General features: G+C 39.4%; 1 protein-coding gene across 1 annotated transcript in view; it reads right to left on the bottom strand.

The window, feature by feature from the left end:
• LOC121878767 (zwei Ig domain protein zig-8-like) overlaps positions 1-22,815 on the bottom strand; it is a 68,135-nt gene that overhangs the window by 6,539 nt on the left and 38,781 nt on the right. Inside the window, exons 3-4 of the mRNA XM_042385181.1 lie at positions 6,716-6,817; positions 2,207-2,315 (exon numbers count right to left, since the gene is read on the bottom strand). Coding sequence (XP_042241115.1) covers positions 2,207-2,315; positions 6,716-6,817 — 211 coding nt within the window. The remainder of the gene's footprint in view (positions 1-2,206; positions 2,316-6,715; positions 6,818-22,815) is intronic.

Raw genomic sequence — 22,815 nt, 5'->3', positions numbered from 1 at the left:
CAGTCAAACACACACACACACAGAAGCCACCAACAGCCACACATACGGCACTTTGCTAATAATAACAACCACAGAGACTACAACAGCCACATAGCCTAAAATAGCCAATAACAAGCCACAACCAACGATAACAGTAGCCAATGAGCTCCAGAACAGCCACTAACATTCACACAAACAGCACCAACCATTCGTTTCACTAACCAACCAACCAACCCTCGCCAATTGCTACAGACGCTCGCTACCGTAACAGCCTTTACTAAATGCATGAACTGGGCGTAATATTCTCCATAAACTAGTACACAGAGTCAGCTCATTACTACGAATACAAGACAAGAGACAAAGGGATATCCATTCGCCAGCAAGTGACTAAGTCCAGTGTATTAGCGAGGTGAGGGTTACACAGAGGAGGGCTTGGCTGGCATATGGATTGCGTTTAGGTCGCTTATGTTCCGAGGTTAGTTGATGATGTGGTGCGTAAGTTATGAGAGAGAGAGAGAGAGAGAGAGAGAGAGAGAGAGAGAGAGAGAGAGAGAGAGAGTGTTCTAACCTACGTTGTGGCCAAAACAGTCCAGCACTCAATATGAAAGGGAGTAATACAGTCACTATTTATTATAGCACCATGGTCTAAAGATCTCCATTAACAGTGCTTTGTTTTACGCCGATACAACAACAATAGGGACAAAAAAAAAATTGATCTCTTTCGTTCTTTGTCTCGTTATTCATAGGCCTTTTTATTTTTAGAGATCACAATAGAACGTTTGGTAATAGGCGTTGTAATTAACGATCAATATATTACAGAAGTCTTAACACAACATGGCGTCAATAGCCCCCAGTAGAGTTTATGAAATAGTGAATGTTCTCGTGAATTTGGGATAATATGGACGGGAAGGAAGAGTTTTAGTGTCAGATATTACCACAACGAAGGATTTTTTTTATACTTTTGAGGAAAACGTTACCTTGAGAATAGTCTTACCAGGAACTATTACTGTTAGAAGAGTTACTATTATTTGTGAATCTTATGAGGAGAATATTACCGTGAAAATAGTCTTCCCATAAAACAAAATTGTCTTCCTATCTTAGTATATGTCCAACCTTTAAAGTTATTTCAGTTGTAATTTATTTCCGAGTGTTGCTTGGTATTAACCTTATCTGAATTTACAGGTTAATCTAATTTAAGGCATGGTTAACTACTCTGCAATACGAGAGGAACAGGGCAATTACATACATCAACCTTCACTACACAACCATTTAACAAGGTAGTTCAGTTCAGTGTATTTAGTATCAGGTAGACAATGACCACTCCACAGTGTTGGAATGGAGGAAAGGTAATTTATTATTATTTTTCTTATAATGGCGTCCTATGTGTCATAAACATTACCTCTGTATACCTGTAGTGAAATGCACACAATAGTATCCTGCAGTAAAGAACATTTTTAACAATATCCTTCTCTTTGTCATCACACACACTGACTCTACATAATGGGGGAGGAGGAGGAGGGGGGAGGGGAGGGGGGGAATATTTCAACAACAATCTTTTTAAAAACAATAACATGATGTGACCTTCAGAGAAATTACACAGCAAAACAAACCTCTGAATGAAAAGGAATATTATATAGTTTTTTTGGCACTGGAACTCAAGGCTATATAACCCAACCTGTCTGAGTTCATACACAGGGCGTCATGAAGTCAACACAACCACCACTATTGACGTCTATTTCACAGTTGTATGGATGTGTTAAAACTTCCACGAACTATTCATCACAGAGTTGAGTTTTGTGATGGCTATAGAGTCTGGCTGCAGTATATTTCCTACCACCAAAAGGGAAGGTGTGTGTGTGTGTGTGTGTGTGTGTGTGTGTGTGTGTGTGTGTGTGTGTGTGTGTGTGTGTGTGTGTGTGTGTGTGTGTGATGTTTTGAGGCTTTTGTGGTAAGACATCTTTCTGTTTGTTTGTGTATCTCTATAGGTCTGTGTAGGATATTCTCTTCCTCTCTCTCACTTTCTCACTCTGTTTTATGTTTCTCTCTCCCTCTCCCTTTCTCTTCTCATGCTTTCTTTTGTTCTCTTTACGTATGTCTTCCTTCTCTCTCTCTCTTTATGCACCTACCTGATCCCTCCATCCCGCCTCCTCCCTCCCTCCTTCCCTCCTCTCTTTCCCTCCTCCTGTCCTTCCCTCCCTCCTTCCCTGTCACTCCACCCGTTACTCACCGACAACTTTTAGAGTGAAGAAAAGCGAGGCTGGGGGATGAGTGGTCAGCTGACACTCATACAGGCCCGCGTCACTCATCCGGACGTCCCTCAGAGATAACTCCCAGAGCTGAGGACAAGTTACTCAAAATTGACACTGGTTACTCAAAATGGACACTGGTTACTCAAAATTGACACTGGTTACTCAAAATTGACACTAGTTACTCAAAATTGACACTGGTTACTCAAAATTGACACGAGTTACTCAAAATTGACACTGGTTACTTACACATGACACTGGTTACTCAAAATTGACACTGGTTACTCAAAATTGACACTAGTTACTCAAAATTGACATTGGTTACTCAAAATTGACACTGGTTACTCAAAATTGACACTAGTTACTCAAAATTGACACTAGTTACCCAAAATTGACACTGGTTACTTACACGTGACACTGGTTACTCATAAGTGACACCGATTAGTAATAAGACGACACTGATACTCCACAAGTGATATACTACCTCCCCCAACACAGCCCACCACCACCTCCCCCGACACAACCCACCACCTCCCCCAACACAGCCCACCACCACCTCCCCCGACACAACCCACCACCTCCCCCAACACAGCCCACCACCACCTCCCCCAACACAGCCCACCACCTTCTCCAACACACAACCCACCATCTTTCCAACACACAACCCACCATCTTCTCCAACACACAACCCACCACCTTCTCCAACACAGTCCACCACCTCCACCAACACAGCCCACCACCACCTCCCCCAACACAGCCCACCACCACTCTCCCATCACACAGCCCACCATCTTCTCCAACACACAACCCACCACCTTCTCCAACACAACCCTCCAATCATCTCCAACACAGCCCACCACCTTCTCCAACACAACCCTCCAATCATCTCCAACACAGCCCACCACCTTCTCCAACACAACCCTCCAATCATCTCCAACACAATAGAGTCCAGTCAAGGATTTTCTCACCAATCTTTTACAATCTTTTTATTTATATTTATTTTTTTCCTAATATTTTTTTTTTTGGTGTGAGGTTAATCATAAATTCTTTCTCTCATTCTTTTGTCAATTTCACCATAATACTTTTGTTAAGGTATCTCGACTCAATGTCTTTTGTAGTTTGAGGCAGACAATATCCTCACTATTATAAAAGAGATGAGAGATTCTTCACTCCTTTCTCTCTCTCCCTTTCTTTTTTTTTCTCTTTTTCGTATTTTCATTTTCTTCCTTGTATTTTTCTCCCCTTCATTTTATTTTTTTTCTTCCTCTCTCTCTCTCTCTGTTTCTCTTTTATGTAAATGGTTTCTATTTTGTTTTTTTTCTTTCTGTAGTCCCTCGTTTTCGTTTCTTCTTCCACCTCCTTTTCACTTTCTTTCTCCTTCTCATCATCCACCTTCTTCTACTCACCATTTTCTCTTTCTTCCTCCTCTACCTCTTCCTCTTACTCCTGCCTCTACTTCTCACTTTCTTCCTTCTCCTCTTTCGACTTCTCATTTTCTCATTCCTCCTCCTTTTCCTTCCTCTACTCCCCACTTTCTTCTTCCTTATTCTCCTCCTCATTCTCCTTCTTCCCCCTCCTCCTCCTCTTCCTACACCTCCATTCTCAACCCGGCTTCAATAACATTACCTTTTGCTCATTTTCTCACGCGTTATCATCCTCTTATCTTCTGGCTTCTCATTTCCTTCGTTATCTTGATCTATTAACTCCTGTTGTGTGATCTTTCTCGTTATCTTCAGCTTGCTCTCTTTCGTGTTATCCTTTTCATGTTTTATGGCACTTTAGCTTAAGTTATTGTCTTTCCTGTTATCATTATCTTAGCTTTTATTGTGTTAGCTTTATGAGAGAGAGAGAGAGAGAGAGAGAGAGAGAGAGAGAGAGAGAGAGAGAGAGAGAGAGAGAGAGAGAGAGAGTTGTACATAAGAGGTGAAATTGTCCGCACCAAAAAAAAAATTCCACAAAAGATATATACATTTCTCTTCCCTCCTGAACTAAACATTTTTCCCGCCACCAAGGTATAATTTCTCTCTGGGAAAACTAATATTTTCGCCACCTCGAATAAACGAACAAACTGGTAACGCAACATTTGTTTGGTCTCGAATAACGTAAAGAATATTGTATGTAGTATTTGTTCTGTCTCGAATAACGCAAAACAAATTAGTATACAGTATTTGTTTTGTCTCGAATAATATAACAAATACAGCACATACAATTTGTTTTATGCAGCATAACAAATAAAACATATAAACTTTCGTCATATGCTGCAGGAAAACACAAAACGCATACACAACATTGTACTTGTTCTTTCAAGGATAACTTAAACAAAGACAGTTGACTAATATTATATTATTTGTTTTGTTAAGTAAAAGTTAATATAACACATAACACACTACAGTTCGTTTCCCACACTTATATCAACTCAGACCACTAAAATATAACCACCAGATTCTGACAATTTCTTACAATTATTTTTCTTTCTTTACTCTACCCACCAGATTATCCCTAACTGATAAAGATTCTATCAACACTCAACCTTCATTACCTTTTAAAGATCTGGTGTAATTTTTAAACCATTCTTGGGTGTAATCTTTTTTTTTTCTTTTGAGAGAGAGAGAGAGAGAGAGAGAGAGAGAGAGAGAGAGAGAGAGAGAGAGAGAGAGAGGTTATTTCATCTGTGAATATATCAACAATTATATTGGTGATAATAAATGTTTTCTAAATAAATTCACTTCATAATATATAAATTGAAATATATTGTCTTTATTGTGGATTAAACCATATAATCCAAGAGTATATATTTCACCTGCCTTAAACCAACATCATATTTCGGTACCAGTTTATTCCCTTCAGCTTCCATAACTAATCCAGCCGCTCTATATCACTCGTCCTCTCTCTCTCTCTGCGTATCTGGTGTAAATTCAACGACACAGTGAAAATAAAATCAGCACCACTAGTTATCCCATACTGGTTTACCCAATAAAATCAGCACTACTAGTTATCCCGTTCTGGTTTACTCAATAGAATCAGCACTACTAGTTATCTCGTTCTGGTTTACTCAATAGAATCAGCACTACTAGTTATCCCATACTGGTTTACCTAACAGAATCAGCACTACTAGTTATCTCGTTCTGGTTTACTCAATAGAATCAGCACTACTAGTTATCCCATACTGGTTTACTCAATAGAATCAGCACTACTAGTTATCCCATACTGGTTTACTCAATAGAATCAGCACTACTAGTTATCCCATACTGGTTTACCCAATAGAATCAGCGCCACAATATTTGAACTGTTTTAGATGAACCAACATTTTAGTACACCCCCAATATTTATCCAATCCTGAATAAACCAACATTCCTACGCCACCAGTATTTGTCCTCTACATTCCAACAGCTTCACCGCCCAACTCTGAAATGTATAAAATAATTTCTCTTTTTTTTTCCATATTTTTATTTTTATTGTTGATTGAAAAAAAAATCTTAGATCGGTTGAGTTTTATCTATGGGGAGGTGTCGTTCTTCTTCTTCTTCTTCTTCTTCTTCTTCTCTCTGTCTCTTTCTTTTTTCATCATCGCAACTACTTTTAATGATACTTAAACTGTCTTTTTTCTTACTACTACTACTACTACTTCCTCCTCCACTATGCTACTACTACCACTTTTTTTTTTACGTGGCCTCCAGCCTCCCCCAATAGCCACACCTACTAACAAAACAGATACAACTACACCTAGCTTTTGTAGTAACGATGGATACCTATTTAATACAATGTAAGTTGTAGTACAATGCCTATATACAGTATACTGTATAGATAAAGGACTTCTGTCATGCTGTTTGGTATTGCATCTACTAAACTAACTGAAACACATCTGGTCCTGGAACGGTAGGAGTTCTGGGATGGTGGTGGTCATAATGTTCATAGTTTGGGGTCATGGTGTTTATAGTTTGGGGTCTGGGTGTTTATAGATTGGGGTCATGATGTTTATAGTTTGGGGTCAGGGTGTTTATAGTTTGGGGTCACGGTGTTTATAGTTTGGGGTCATGGTGTTTATAGTTTGGGGTCAGGGTGTTTATAGTTTAGGGTCATGGTGTTTATAGTTTGGGGTCATGGTGTTTATAGTTTGGGGTCATGGTGTTCAGGTATAAGATCACGGAGTTACAGGTCGGGAATGAGTGACCTACGACCTTAGAAGGAAGGAAACCTGTGCCAGAGGTTCAAGGTCAAGAAACCAATGTGAGGTTATGAGGTAAAGGTCACACGCATCAGGTCAACAGATTTTGGGTCAGATTTGTGAGTTTCTCAGTGGGTCGGATTTTTAAGTTTCTGGAGTCAATGGGTCAGAGTTGTGATTTTTAAGTTTCTGGAGTCAATGGGTCAGAGTTGTGAGTTTCTGGAGTCAATGGGTCAGATTTTTTTAGTTTCTGGAGTCAGTGGGTCAGATTTGTGAGTTTCTGGATAGAGAAATTAAGATACATAAGGTTAGAGGGACGACTTACCTTCTGGTGTCTGACGTGGGCGACGGAGTACCTCTTCTCGGACGAGTATACCTCACCCCCCGCCGTCAGTAGCTGGTCCTCGTCACGCTTCATCCACGTGACCTGCAGGAGTGGAGAGTGTCAGTGATGAAGAATGAGAGAGATAGAGAGAGAGAGAGAGAGAGAAGAATAAACAATTAATAAAAATGGAGAGGGTTAAAGTAACAGCTCATCTAAAGTGTAGATGGCGACAGAGTGCCAATACAAGAGTTAATGGAAATTGTGTGACCTTTACAACGCACATCCTGGGTAGTGTGTTTATTGTCAGTGACACACCGATCCTCTCCACTGCTGCTCTACACTGTCGCTCCACCGGGAAAAGCAGGGACCATTTTGCCGTCATATCCTGAGTGAGGCGCGCGTAGCTCAGCGCCAAACTACCTCATACCAAGCACTAGCTGGGGCACCAAGCAGACTGGAATTCAATACCAACCGAGTAATGTCTGATTCTTCTATTTTGTTATCTTTCATTTCATTACTACTTAATAACTTCTATCCAAGTTCGTCACCCATCACCAAATATCTTACGTGTTCATAGTTTACAAATAATATAGAAACAGTAACTAAATCCTCTATCTATTAAAGATTTCCGATCCGTTCACTATTTATTTACTGGGTCGAGTCATCATGGGGAGGAAGGGAAGGGGGGAAGGAGGGATCTATCTCCATTCACTCTTCGACTTCCAGGTACAAAATGTTACCAGTAGAGGTGGGCCACAGTCGTTCCTCTGCTGCAGCCTCCAGAAATACCCCAGTCAAGCCCTCCCGATCCATTCTTTCCTGTCTTCTCCCCCCTCGGCTCTCCTCGCTCTTTTACCTTCACTCACACTGTCAAATCTTTTAGCACAACTCCCTCTAATCCCTCGTTCGTTCTGTATAACCAAACTCACCTGAATAGATTTCATCCTCGTCACCCTCAAGAATTCTCTCCTCCCACTTCCTCTCCCCTTCTACGTATCTTTTAAAATCTTCTTATTTGGCTTCATCTCTCCTGGCAGTTATTGAGATATTACATAGATTCTGTATGTAAACAATGTTATTATTTTACCACGTTGTCGAGGAACACGAGATTCTCACATTCATATCGAGGAGTTGGAGAGATATCCAGTGTGATATTCTCTAAGTAATTTCACTCTGCGATTATTCTCCTCATTCACTAAGTCTCTCTAGTACACTTTGGATTACTCTACATCTATAATCTTACGTCTTCATTACCATCCTTCTTGATCTGTCTTACAACCTATAATAATTCTTCCTCTTGAAACAAATATTATACTGGACTTTCACATCCAGTCGCCATTTTCTTGCAGGTCACTTCACACAATGTAAAAAAAAAAAAAAAACAAGCATGTCACCACCGCCCCTTTAACTTCCAATTTTATTACCAACACGCAACATGTGGTGGTTTAAGCTCTGTGTCACTCCACTCCGGTGAAGTTATATATATACCCAATCTCACTCTCGCATCAGGTATTGCCCATCCTGGAATATAGATAACGTGATTTTACCGAAATGATTTTAGTCAGCTATAATGCTTTACCATGTTCATGAAAAACGACTTTTATCATATTTTTTCTCTCCAATCTAAACATGGATTTCACTACAAAAAATCCAAAATAAAAGTTTACGGTGACGACCTCTAATTATCTACAGTAACAAGTGGTCCTGAAGTCTGTAGGGTAATTTAATATATGAAATCTATGAAGGAAAGGATATAACACTGCATACCTTAACGGGAAAACATTAGTCTTAATTGAGTGGATTCCCCTGACTAAGACGGCTGACAACATCGAACTGAACAAGTAACTGCCTCGAAGGGTATAAAAATCTTGTAGAATCTTGTAGGATCTTGTAGACTATTAACGGTTCTGAGGAGGATTACTGGTCAGAGAATCATTTTCCCGTATATCAACATCATCCTTTCGATTACGTTCAGACGAGACTCGATGCAAACACCTAATGAACGCCTTAAGTTAGACACATGAGCCTGACGATCCGCTGACTCAAATACGTCGACCAGTTTAATGAAGCAAACACCGCCTGATGAACGGCTCCACTCTGTTAGCGTTGAGGGGCCTGGCTGCTGTCCTCACCAACCGGCCAGAGCTGTGTTATACCTGCTAGAAATAGGTACAGGGCCAGCCTAAGACGTTGAAGGGAGGTTGGTGTCTGTGTTAACTAGTATGGAGATGAAATTAAGCGTTAGGTGTTGATGTGATTATGTGACCTAAAGCAGTTGGTGTCAGAGGCAGGAATACCGTAAATGAGACGAACACGTAAAAAGCGAGAAAAAAATAACGAAAGTATACATATCTAAAGAGAAATAATCGCAATGAAGCAAAGGAAATATTGGGAAAGGGAGGGAAAGAGGGAAGAAAAGGGGAGGGGGGAGGGAAAGAGGGAAGGAAAGGAGAGGGGGAGGGAAAGAGAGAAGGAAAGGGGAGGAGGAGGATGGAAAGGGTGAAGAGGAAGGAAACGGGTAGGAGGAGAGGTTAAATATATCATCTAACTAAATAATGAAAATAATAAATAACGAAAAAAAACCCCCAGAAACAATAAAATTAAACACATTATTACCCAGAGAAGGAAGTCTTTATAAACAAGACCGACACGCATCACCCTAACAGAAACTAAACTAACTTCACCTCCTCCTCAACATTTCCTTCATAACTCATCATTAACTTCTCATATATCGTCAGAGTTTCGGTCCTGTGGGTGTTGTCTATTGTTGGATTCTCAAGGGTACCATAATTTGCTAATCCCAATATGCAACGTGAGAGGGATTAGGATAATAATCTCTCTCCCATTGTCTACAGAAGGAAGGATGCATTCTACAATCGTTCTTGGTAGGGATTGGAGGTGAAGTCAACTTTTTTTTATGTTATTATATTCTAATGTTTTCGAATATCTTGGGTCCACAGGAGGTTAGCGAACACTTATGGTTTCGACTTTTGGTATTGACTTATCCCAAGACGGTGTTTGACTCAGCCTCGTGAGACACTCTGAGACGACGTGTAACCTAGTGGCATTTCTCTCTCTCTCTCTCTCTCTCTCTCTCTCTCTCTCTCTCTCTCTCTTCATATGTATACATGTATAGATATACATGCACACACACACATTCATACAAAAACATACACACACACACACACACACACACACACACACACCCACCGCTTCACCTGAGAAATGGGGAATAAAGCCCATTAGAAACCCTCACCTTCATTTGTCATCTTTACAGACGGTTCAATGGAGGAGCGGGCGCGCTTATTCAATTACGTTAATGACTGGTAGTGGTAGTGGTGGTGGTGGTGGTGGTGGGAGGGAGAAAAAAAAATTTTGTTTCGGGCACTAAGCTACTGCCAACAAAGACGTCGCCTCCTCCCCTTCCTCCTACCTTCTCGTCTTCCCCCCCTCCTCCTCCTCCTCCTCTTCCTTCTCCCCCTTCTCCTTCACGGGAACAAAAAATAATTACCAAGAATACAGAACCAAGTTGTGGGAAGGAGACTGAAGCACGGGTGTAAAACTGTTGACTTCTTGGCTGCATTCTGTGGAAACATCAAATTGCACTTAGGTTTGAGTGAATCACATTTCTTCCGATGAGTTAAGGTTATTTCTGGGATTAATACTGAGATTATGTTGTGTTATTTTTTTTTTACTCGTTCGTGTATGGTTGAGAGAATCACCTTTCATCTAGCGAGTCAAATATACTCCTGGGATTTTTATACGTCTTATGACATGTCCTCTTGTGTACTTTGGAGTTAGTGTACAAAGAGATTGTAAATTCATAAAATACTTTGATTCTTCCCTCCTAAGCGGCGATGTCAGCACCATTAAACATAACGACGGCAGATCTGACAGTACATGAGAGACACGTTCCAGCACACACACACAAACGTAGATATCGTGTTATCATTGTAGAGCGCCCAGGAGCTGACAGTATACAAGTGAAACAATTACTCTAGCTAAGACACACCTACAGACGGGTAGAAATGAGGTGAAGAATTCTTGGCATTGGATAGTAACACCAGACATCACTACCACGTAAAAATGACCCTTATTGATACTGAGTTGAAGGTCGTAGAGGTAGACATTAGAAGGGATTACAGTTTGACTAGTAAACATGACCATTATTTTGGATTCAAGTGGAGGGTCACAGAGGCAGATTAATATTTTACTAAACAGACAACATTATCCTGGCCATCAATAAGGTTTAAAGTGCGACAGACAGAGAGAAAGTGAGAGAAGTGTTGTAAACTTGTGGTCACCAAACATCAACAATATAAGCAGGATGATGAGCAGCCCCCTGGTGTTGCATGGTCTTAGGCACAGGGAATAGAAAACGATGATAAACAAGACACAGAAGAGATAGTGATCGATGTACTGAAGGAGGAGGAGGAGAAGAAGAAGGAGAAGAAGAAGGAGGAGAAGGAGGAATGTAATGCCCCACCCTTCTTTTTATGCTGATTAACACCGTCAAACACCTTTCTCATTGGCTGGTGTCCTGATCAAGTGAGGAGATACGATACGTCACCCCCCCTCCCCCAAAAGAAAACGCCGTCAGTATAATCATTCACAAACACCTGTACTTTTCTTCTCTATATTATTACTGAAATCTGCAACAAAAGACGATTGATTTGTTTTTAGGTCCTTTTAGACACGAGTATGAGTGTCCTTCATTGCATGCTGGGTGTTTAAAGATACGTAACAGACAGACAGACAGACAGACAGACAGACTCATAGATAGACAGACAGATAGACAGACAGACTCATAGATAGACAGACAGATAGAAAAATTTAAACTTTCAACAATCTTATATATACGGGAGTTCACCAAAGAGAAACATCACAACAACTACCAATTCTCACCTTGATGAATTGGTACCACGACATATAGAGTTTTCAACGAGTTCAATTTTGTTAGCTGTCAAAAATCGTGCGACCCTTTTCCTCCCTCTCACGCAACACCTATCATTCTAGTGGGGAATTTTTTTTTTTCTCGGGAATTTTTCTGTCCACTGTCCAAGGTTGTTGAAAAAGTCTGGTGTGTTTCTGAATCAATCAACACGTGTAATATAACCCACGAGTAAACGTATATAGATGAAGGTGATGTTGGTTAGTGTGAGGGAGGGAGGGAAAGGGGAGGGGTGGGGGGGGGTGAAGGAAGGGTTTACTGTGATGGATGGTAGAGAAGGGAGGAGGAAGGAAGGGGTATAATGTGGAGGGGTGAGTGGTTTATTGTGCCGGGGGGGAGGGAGAGGGCGGGGGGGGTTTAATGATGGAAGAGAGGGAGATAAGGTTTACTACTGATGGGTGGGGGGGGAGGGTTTTCTGTAATGTAGGGAGGAGGGAGGGGGAGGGAGGAGGGGTTTATAACTCACAGGGAGAAGCGTAATAGCCTAAGCCCTATTGGGGGGGGGGGGCGTAGTGGTGTCTGTTAACCAATCAGCTTTCATAGAATTTAGCGAGGAACGTAAGAGCCGAGGAGGAGGAATAGCGACAATCATATCAGAGGTAAAGTTAGTCTCGTTAGTTCAATCACTTGTGGACTTCACTACGTCTTGAAATTCACGTCATGCCCTCTCCAGTATGTGGGTCCTCAAGGCTTCTTTGGACGGGAGAGGATCTTGTCAGTGTGTGTGTGTGTAGGAGAAACACATTTGGCACCAACATAAACCTGACAAACTACAGCACATGATATATATGGTCTTTTTCCCCTTAATACTAACATCTTCCTTCCTCACTGTTACCTAACACATGGTGACTGTAGCTCTCTAATTAACAGCTAATAACCGCAGCAATAAACAGAAAAAGATTACGTAAATCCACACAAGTAAAAACACATTATCATTGCCTTAAATTACTATTATACTAAAAAAAACCCACCATGCATCATACACCCAAAATTAACAGGAAAAAAAAAACACACACACGCACACATGCTTCTAAAAAAAAATGCTACTTTTAATCCAATAAACTAAAATAAAAATATAAAATAAAACATAGGTAAACTTTTCCCCAGGTGAGGATAATCATAGAATTGGATATTAAGTCAAAATATAAATTCAGGTATGTTTCAAACCTTCCTGACCATTTTCTTTTTTTTTTTGCCAGCCAATCATCTACTTTAGGGCGTAAGGGAGATGAACAGAAAAGTTTTTAGGGTGCTGGAGATGTAAACTTTATGGCGGAGAGGACAGGAAACTTCGTCGTGATGGAGATAGAGACTTGCAGGCTGATGGAAGCGAAGGACTTTGGACTGATGAAACAAAAAGACTTAAAACTAATGGAACTTAAAACTGATGGAAACAAAAGACTTAAAACTGATGATGGAGACTTAAAACTGATGGAAACAAAAGACTTAAAACTAATGGAGACTTAAAACTGAAAGACTTAAAACTGATGCTGATAACTGATGAAAACAAAAGACTTAAAACTGATGGAAACAAAAGACTTAAAACTAATGGAAACAAAAGACTTAAAACTGATGGAAACAAGAGACTTAAAACTGATGGAAACAAAAGACTTAAAACTGATGGAAACGAAAGACTTAAAACTAATGGAAACAAAAGACTTAAAACTAATGGAAACAAAAGACTTAAAACTAATGGAAACAAAAGACTTAAAACTAATGGAAACAAAAGACTTAAAACTGATGGAAACAAAAGACTTAAAACTGATGGAAACAAAAGACTTAAAACTGATGGAAACGAAAGACTTAAAACTGATGGAAACAAAAGACTTAAAACTGATGGAAACAAAAGACTGTCCGTTTATTACACATGAAGTATTCTTGAAAACCTTATATGTTAACCGAATGTACGTTAAGTGGATGTATGTTAACCGGATATACGTTAAGCGAATGTATGTTAACCGGATATACATTAACAATATATGTATGTTAAGCAAAAGAGCATTAACCTGAAGTACGTTAACCGGATGTATGTAAAGCGAATGTGCGTTATTCGGATGAACGTTAAGCCAATGTGCGTTAAATAGACACAAATTGTATTAAAAAAAAACAGAGATTTAAAAACATAAGATAACAAAATCCTATAATGATGAAATATATAAATAAATAACAAGAGAAATGGCCCCAAGATAAAGAGAAGAAACATTTTGTGGGAGATAAAGAAGAGAATTTGTAAGGGATGAAATACTACTGGCTTGGTCAATGACGTTTTATTCGAAGACACTACCCAACGCCAGCACGGGCAATCAAAAACACTTTACTACCCTGTAATGATTAGGTGGTGGAGATGACGCCAGGCGGACGTTCACTAGCCTTCTGCCAGCAATACCGAACACCTATTGTCCCAAGTTGTTTGGTTTGTCCTGTGCAGTACTGAGGAACTTGCCCCCCGAGTCCACCGTGTGCCCACCTTAGTTTAATACCTATCTTCAAGTTCTCTGTCTGTCTGTCTGTCTGTCTGTCTGTGAAAAGCGAGACTCATGATGTAACGCATTCAATTAAAACTTCAAATATATTCGTCTGTGGAGTTGGTAAGTAATTCTCTTCTTATCATGTGAAGAGTTGGCCAGCAATTTTTTTTCTCCCCCTCATTTTTTTTTTTAACCATTTCTCACTTCTAGAGGATAGTTTTAGAGTAAATATTTTTTTAACTGTCTGGAAACTTTAGTGAGTGAAATACACCCTGTAAAGCAGTTCTGGGGAAATGTATGTATGAAATGGTGTGTTGCGTTGGCGAGTGATATCATTTGATACCATGTACACAGGTGGGGATTTTTTTTCTTTTAATATTGTATTGACGAGTGAATATATTGATCCGTGTGTAGAGTTAACGAGTGAAATATATTGATCCGTGTGTAGAGTTAACGAGTGAAATATATCGATCCATGTGTTTTTAGAGTTAACGAGTGAAATATATTGATCCATGTGTTTTTAGAGTTAACGAGTGAAATATATTGATCCGTGTATAAAATTGGCGAATGGTTGGGTTAGGGGAGGAAATACTTCGACATAATAGGATTGTAAAGTTGATAGGTAAAACATTTTTGATTGTCTGGAAAGTTAGTGAAGGGAATGTTTTGACTGTGTGCAAAGTTGTTAAAGTGAAAGCGGTTTTTTTAACCGTGTGTATATGTGTGGATGTGTTTAGTAAATATATTTCCGACCATATGAAGAGATTTATAGAAATGTACATATATTTTTTTTCGAGTTAGTAAGTGTTTCTATGTTTACACAATTTAGAGAGATACTTGATGTTGAACAGTATACTTTATGAAGGTCTTGTTACTGTCATATACTTATTGAAGACTATAAGAGGAAATATACCCTGAATATTTAATGATATAAAGAGTAAGTTTATATTTTCAATGGTTCTTTCCTTAAACCAAACATACGAGGTAAAAACTGAGATAATTTTTCCCTGTCTGTACCTGGATATTGTCTCTCAATATCCTTGTCAAGAACCCGACATATAATACCATTTTTATTCCTAGCCAGACACGACTACTTTCAATGTTTGTCCTAATAATCACATTCACACATGATGCAAAAAACAAAAAATGCTTCACTTATCACGAACAGAACACCAATTTTATTTCCAAGAGGGAATTCAATTAAGCAGATCTGTCTAATGTCCAGAATTAGGTAAGCAGATGTGTCTAATGTCCAGAATTAGGTATGGCTTTGAAGTGTCTGAAGCTGTCTATATCCTTACAGTATATTAGAGATTGACAAATGAAGGGAGTTGACCATCAAAGTCACTTAGGGAGTTGGTGAATTCGCTGTTCATTTTTCTTTCATTTTTTTTCCCCTTTGGTATAGCTTGTTTAAGTAGGTGTAAGATTGTACTGCCTCTTGTGTACCTAGGCTGAACAAAACATACGTACATACATAATTTGGTATAGCTTCTTCAGGGTGTGTTGTATGTACGTTTTTAGTATCTGGCTGTGTGTTTAATGCAGCTGAATACAACACACGCACACAAAATACACAGATTCACACAGGTACACACACACACACACATACACACTCTCTTAACACACACACACACACACAATAAACTAATTATCTCTCAAAAATTGGTTTACGGATCTGTGAAGTGAGACTTAAATTAGAATCTGACAAAGAAAGAAATAATCTAATTAAGGTGAAGTCAGGTAAAATACTCAGGTAACAACTTTAGTTTCGAGCTGAAGGAAGTGAGAATATCAAGCACTAGACTGAAACTTTACAATTTAATGAAGAAGTTTTTTTTTCTTAGGTTTAACTTAGCCCCAGATTAACTTAGCCCCAGATTAACTTAGACCCAGATTAACTTAAACCCATATTAACTAAGTACTTAACTCTCTCATTGTAGTTTTCTTTGGAGATTATCTTGTACATTGTTGTAGAATTCGGTATTTCAAACTGCTAGAGATGTATTTAGTCGCAGATGGGCTTTAGGAGGCATAAGAGTATATATACTGTACATATTTTTATGGTGTCTTGTGTGTTAATTCTCGTGGGTTATGTATTAATGAGTTACTTTTACGAGAGTGTATTGGGGTTTGGTAATACAGAGATATTATGAACGAGGGTGAGGGGTCAAGGGTGAGGGGTCAAGGGTGAGGGGTCAAGGGTGAGGGGTCAAGGGTGAGGGGTCAGGGTGAGGGGTCAAGGGTCAGGATCAGGGGTGAGGGTGAGGGATCAATGGTGAGGATGAGAGGTCAGGGTGAGGGTCAGGGGTCAAGATCAGGGTGAGGGGTGAGGGTGAGTGGTCAAACGTCAGGGTCAGCTGTGAGGGTCAGAGTGAGGGTAAGGGGACAAAGGTCAGGGTGAGAGGTCGAGATCAGGGGACATGAGTCAGGAGCAGGGGTCAATGTCAAGGATCAGGCTCAGGGGCTGAGCCTCAAGGCTCAGCGATCAAGGTCTTCTCGTGAACAAATCATTTCCTGGAGAAAAAAATATGATGTTTGCTACATAGGTCAAAGTTCAAAGTCTCGGGTCACGAGGGGTGGGAGAGGGTAGGGGAGTGGGGGGGAGGGTAGGTCATACTATCGTCTTTAACCCTTGTTGTCTTTATGATTTTATAATGCATTCCAGCCTTCAATATTTTTCGTCCCAATGAATTACTGTGATTATGATGAACGCTGAAAAGAAGTGATTGTGTGTGGTGTCTGTAGTGTTGAAAGGATCTGTCGGGAAATTTGTGATTTTGTAATTTTGTCTTGAAAGCTGAAGGAAACTTTTAATTATTTTTTTTTGTAAGGGAAAGAATGTTGTTGTTATGATGATTTTAATTGATATTGTCCATATTTTTTTTTTTTGTTGTTCTGGGTAATACTAATGTTGTTGTTGTTATTATTGTTATTGTTATTATTGCATTTATTTCGTCTACACCTGGTTAGAGTTCTGCACCACACACACACACACACACACACATTCAATAAAATACAATAGATATTCAAATATGCACTAAATGCTCAATTAAAAGGTCCATACAGGTTACATAACGGCGAGCTCTGTCAGCCAGATATGTGTATTAAAAAAACCAAATCAGAGTTGCATTGAGGGTAACGGGAGTGTCTGATTCACCATAGAATGTAGCCCCTTACCTCCCCTACCCCCCACCCCTACTAGCTGACCTGTTGTATTCATGTTTTGGGACCAAGTGGTATATCCCTAATACAATACCCGGACAAAATCCTCCCCAAGGACAAAATCCGTCCCTAGGTCAAAAAATTTTCCCGGATAAAATCCTCTGGACAAAACCCTCTGAATTAAAATGCAAAGTTGGACAAAATCACCCCTTTTTTACATTAATATTTCCCAGGTTAGGTTAGGTTAGGTTTTTATCTAAAGGGATTTTGTCCAACATTCTCCCTGTATACCATATCACACCCGCCTTACAGATCACCTCTGACCTGTGACCCCCATAACCATAGTGAATTTAAATATAAAAGTCAAAAGCTAAAATAATATCCAATTTGTCCATTTATAATACTCCTAGGAATGATCTTTAGCATGAGTCCATTTGGTTGCTCCAGGGCCGCTTCTGTTGTGACGACCGTCGGCTATTTGACGTACGGACGGATATAGAATGAGGATAGTGACAATGTATCGATGGACAACCGTGATACAAAGTGATACAATAAAAATATATAAAAACTCGGTAAATATCAAAGAGGTTCTATGGCAATTAATAAAGAAAGTCAGACATGAACACACAAAAAAAATTAAATTTATAATCCTCAACATTAGTGAATAGCAAGACAGACCAAGATAAATGAGAGAGAGAGAGAAAATAATTTTTTCTCTCAGCCTCTCACATGTGTCTCTCTTGCCTATATTATTTGATGGTGGTAGTTGTGGTGGTGGTGGTGGTGGTGTTGATATGGTGTGGTATTGTTCTAGCCGGTTAACTGCTGATTCTGTCTAGGTTAATGAGGCCGGAACATTTATATTATATTGGGTTTTAGTAGCGAAACCCAATTGTCTGTTATCCATTTATTGAGGAACTATCTAGGATACAGTTCCAAAGTGTAAATCACCGTAACTTATCACTGTATGAGTGTTAAGAGGAGGACGGAGGCTATTTAAAATAGACCTTCTATTATACGTCTGATCTGTGTGAGGCGTTGAGTAACAATCCTAATGAGTAGTGACCCATCGAAGGAGAACGGAATATGTACGTCGTCCTCGAGGGAAGACGGAACCATCCACTGCGGCTCTCAAATAACGTCTTCCTCTAGTCAAGGATATCAAACTACTGCCTGCTTTAGGTGGCCAAGGAGCCGGCTACTTAATGCCTTAACTCAGCATAATATGACGCAGCTTCCCGTGGGCACACCTTATCAAGTACACTGAACATGTCACTTCATAGCCCCAGTGGAAAGTTACAGAGGGTGATAGAGTATATAAATCAAATGTAACTAACCCATTTATACAATGCTTCTGTTTATGAGACAGGGACTATTACAGTATAGATGGTAATGGTTGCTGTGGTGTATGGGTGGTGTTGGTGGTGGTTGCCGTGTGATGGTGGTAGTTGTTTATGCTGTGTTGATGGTGGTAGTTGTTTATGGTGAGCTGGTTGTGATTGTGGTAGTAGTTGTAGAAGTTATTGTTGTTTTCTATGGTATTCACTTGAAATTGTTGTTGTTATAGTTATTGAGGTTGTATTTTCTTTAGTATGACTATTGTTGTTGTCGTTGTTGTTGATTCTTGTTATTGTTGTGTTCTCCTTGGAATTTTTGGAATAACCCACTACAGCCATTGTTGTTGTTGTTGTTGTTGTTGTAGCTCTGGTAACTACACTAACCCACTACAGCAGTTGTTGTAGTTCTGGTAACATTACTGTACCTTTATGGGTCGTCGCAGTGGTGATCATGAAAGCGATAAAAGATTATGTTGTCGTTTTGTTGTTGTTGTTGTGGGTGTTGTTGTTCTTGTTGTTGTTGTCATTATTATTATTTTTGCTGTTGTCGTCATTATTATTAATTTTGTTGTTGTCATTATTATCATTTTTGTTATGGTTGTTGTTATTGTTCTTGTTATTCTTGTTGTTATTATTATTTATATTATTGTCGTTGTTGTTGTTGTTGTTGTATCATAGGTGTTACAGGGCACTTTGTTGACGTGTATATTTAATGTCTCTTCTCTCATAGGTTCACCTTTAATTATTTCCCACGACACAGAAACATAAAATAGTGAACCAGGTTGACTCGTCAATTTATTCGGCTCGAGTGTTGTGAGTGGCGTTACCTTCTGTTCATACCTGTTCCTGTGGCTGTTTTTCTCTATGTAATTGGATGAAGATATAGATGCACACGGGTGGTAAAGACTTTCTAACGTATGTACAGTACAGCCGCCCATAAAAGTCCTGTCGCCTCTCTTACTTTTTTACGAACCCCGAGACTCGTGAACCCGAAGCAGTGGATTCTTATGTATTGTTCTGTCCATTAATGCTTCGGATTCACGAGTAGGCAGTGAAACGTGTAAATGACGGTAAATGACTCAATAATCTCAGGGGTAGGAGAGAGTGTGAGGGGGGGGGGGTGGCAATATGTCTCCAAGGGTAGGACAAAAACTCACTGGGAAAAAAATCACCTAAGCTAACCAATACTAACCCTAACCAGTGAGTTTTTGTCCGGTTATTGTTATAGTCTCATACCTGTACAATGGAAATATATATAAAACCGGTCTTGGATATATTATAAATTAATAATATAAATACTTAAAGTCAATCAGTCTCTCTATACCGACACAATGTATTACAAAACATAAACAAACGGAGCAGCCACTGAGCACTCTCCTTTAGGAACGACACCAGTGACTTATAGAGAAAATGGGATAAGGAGAACTACGGAGGCTGCATACAACAATTCTAACAACAACAATGACGGCATACAACAATTCTAACAACAACAATGACGGCATACAACAATTCTAACAACAACAATGACGGCATACAACAATTCTAACAACAACAATGACGGCATACAACAATTCTAACAACAACAATGACGGCATACAACAATTCTAACAACAACAATGACGGCATACAACAATTCTACAACAACAACAACAATGACGGCATACAACAATTCTAACAACAACAATGACGGCATACAACAATTCTAACAACAACAATGACGGCATACAACAATTCTAACAACAACAATGACGGCATACAACAATTCTAACAACAACAATGACGACATACAACAATTCTAACAACAACAATGACGGCATACAACAATTCTAACAACAACAATGACGGCATACAACAATTCTAACAACAACAATGACGGCATACAACAACAATCAAATAGAGATATAAACATACCACCAAACACTACTAAGATATAACGCCAACAATAACGTCTGCTAATGGTCGATCTTTACGAGCCTCGAATATATCAAGAGAGTCGCAGTTGGTCTCCTTGATCAGATTTACACTGACACTCAATAGTCGATGGTCAGGGTTTTATACACTTGGCTAGCTGACTGGGGTTCGGTAAATTAACTTCCGTAAGGGACAACAAGATTTACATACTGGGATAACTCACACGATCTAAATATTGTTTTGTTTTAGTTTGATGTAAAAGATGTTACGAGTTGTGTGTGCGTGTGTGTGTGTGTGTGTGTGTGTGTGTGTGTGTGTGTGTGTGTGTGTGTGTGTGTGTGTACTACTACTACTACTAATAATAAATAATGAAAATAATAATAATAATAATAACAACAACAATACTAATAACAATAACAAGGAGGACGAAGAGGAGGAAGATGAAGAGGAAGAGGAGGAGGAGAAATAGGAAGAGGAGGAAGAGGAGGAGGAGGAGGAGGAGGAGGAGGAGGAGGAAGAGGAGGAGGAAGAGGAGGAGGAAGCTCTAAACGGGTTTATGGTAAGTCGTAAATCAATTTTATAAACTCAATCAGGCAGCAACATTACGGAGTCACTGACCAGACGTGTGATGAGCGGAGAAGGGGCCAAAAAATGAAGCATCTCTCAATACCCGGAGAAGCGAGGGTGACAATCTAGCCCGAGGGAGATTGATTTAACCATGTACGCCTAGTGGTTAAACATCCAATTTTTGTTTTTCTGTTTGTATTTATCATTTGTTTATATCACTGCAGAGTTGAAGGACGAACGTGTTGGAATAAAAGAAACAAAACTGGAATAATTAAGAATAAATGTCACTTTAGATGCTCCAACCAGAAGTACATTAGTTAGAACTAATATAGACTAGAAAATTTGTGAGACTATTGATAATTAGTAGAGGAATTAAATCATAAAGTTTAGATTAATATTTAGTGGCCACGTGTAGGTGACATGTAAACTAAACTCCTTAAAGTTGTTCATAAACCAGAATGGACAAATAAATATTTTTGAACATAGCAAAGACACAGATCGTTAATATTCCTTTAATAAAAGATAATTTGTACAGAAGAAGAAGATCGAGGATCGTAAATGTCAACACCTTCCCCAAGACTTGTTGGAGTCACTGAAATCAAACGATGTTCTGAGGGACGAGAGTGTGGGTGTCTCAAGTGGTTTTTCGCTACACTGGGAAGAGACACTTGGTGTGACTCAACCAATCCTGGTCAGCCCACACAGGTTGTCCCGCATCTTGACCTCAGTTCACCAAGATTGTTTTCTTTATTTTCCTCGTCACAGTTAATGAACCACGCAGGTATTAACAAACTAAGGTCCATTGACACACACTAATCGTGTTGATGGTCTATGACTGTCTCTGGCGGGAGACGGGTATTGATATCAACAAACATTGTACTCTGTCTGTGCCGCTGGCAGGAAGTTCATCACCGATGTAGATTAATTTGATTGCCATGACGGTGCTCCCCCACTTCCTCGCCCCCGATCCTTTAATTCCTTGCTGACTTGAGCTTTAATCTTGGAGGTTATCGAGAGATGCTGTTAACTCTGAGGCTCACCTTCATCACGTAATGATGCCAGAGACTTGCTCCTCTTAGCAGACGATAACAAACAAGCGCCGTGTCATGCTTGGGTGCTTCCTGAGACATCAATGACTCTTTTGTGTAGGTCTTGGTGTCTGTGGTGTTATGATGGAGGTTCCTTTGATGGCCTCCAGGAGGATAACTGATGAGATGAGGCCGGGAGGGGTGTTGCTCTCGGTCGTCTGCGGCGGCTGTTTACTGTTGTTCTCCCGGGGGCAGCTCCTGGAGCGCCACCATTGTCCTCACTTGTGGCATTGTCGAAGATCTCCGCCACCACTATTGATATCCCATTCCTTTCCCAATATATTTTATACTGCTTATATATATATATATATATATATATATATATATATATATATATATATATATATATATATATATATATATATATATATATATATATATATATATATATATATATATATATATATATATATCTTACCCTTATCCCGCCTTTCCTCTATTCGTCAGCCAGTGTTAACGTAAGACTCCAGAATGACACCTTGTTATAACTTTACGAGATGTTACTTGCAAGTTTTGAGTTTGTATATATTATACAGGTATAAAAAGATGTATTTCATATTTATTATTTTATATGACTTTTTCAAAAACTTGCATAACACGTGACAGAAGGAAT

The sequence above is a fragment of the Homarus americanus genome, unplaced genomic scaffold, assembly GCF_018991925.1.
Source record: "Homarus americanus isolate GMGI-L3 unplaced genomic scaffold, GMGI_Hamer_2.0 scaffold2558, whole genome shotgun sequence".
NCBI classification, from domain to species: domain Eukaryota; kingdom Metazoa; phylum Arthropoda; class Malacostraca; order Decapoda; family Nephropidae; genus Homarus; species Homarus americanus.
This window is presented reverse-complemented; position numbering and strand designations above follow the sequence as displayed.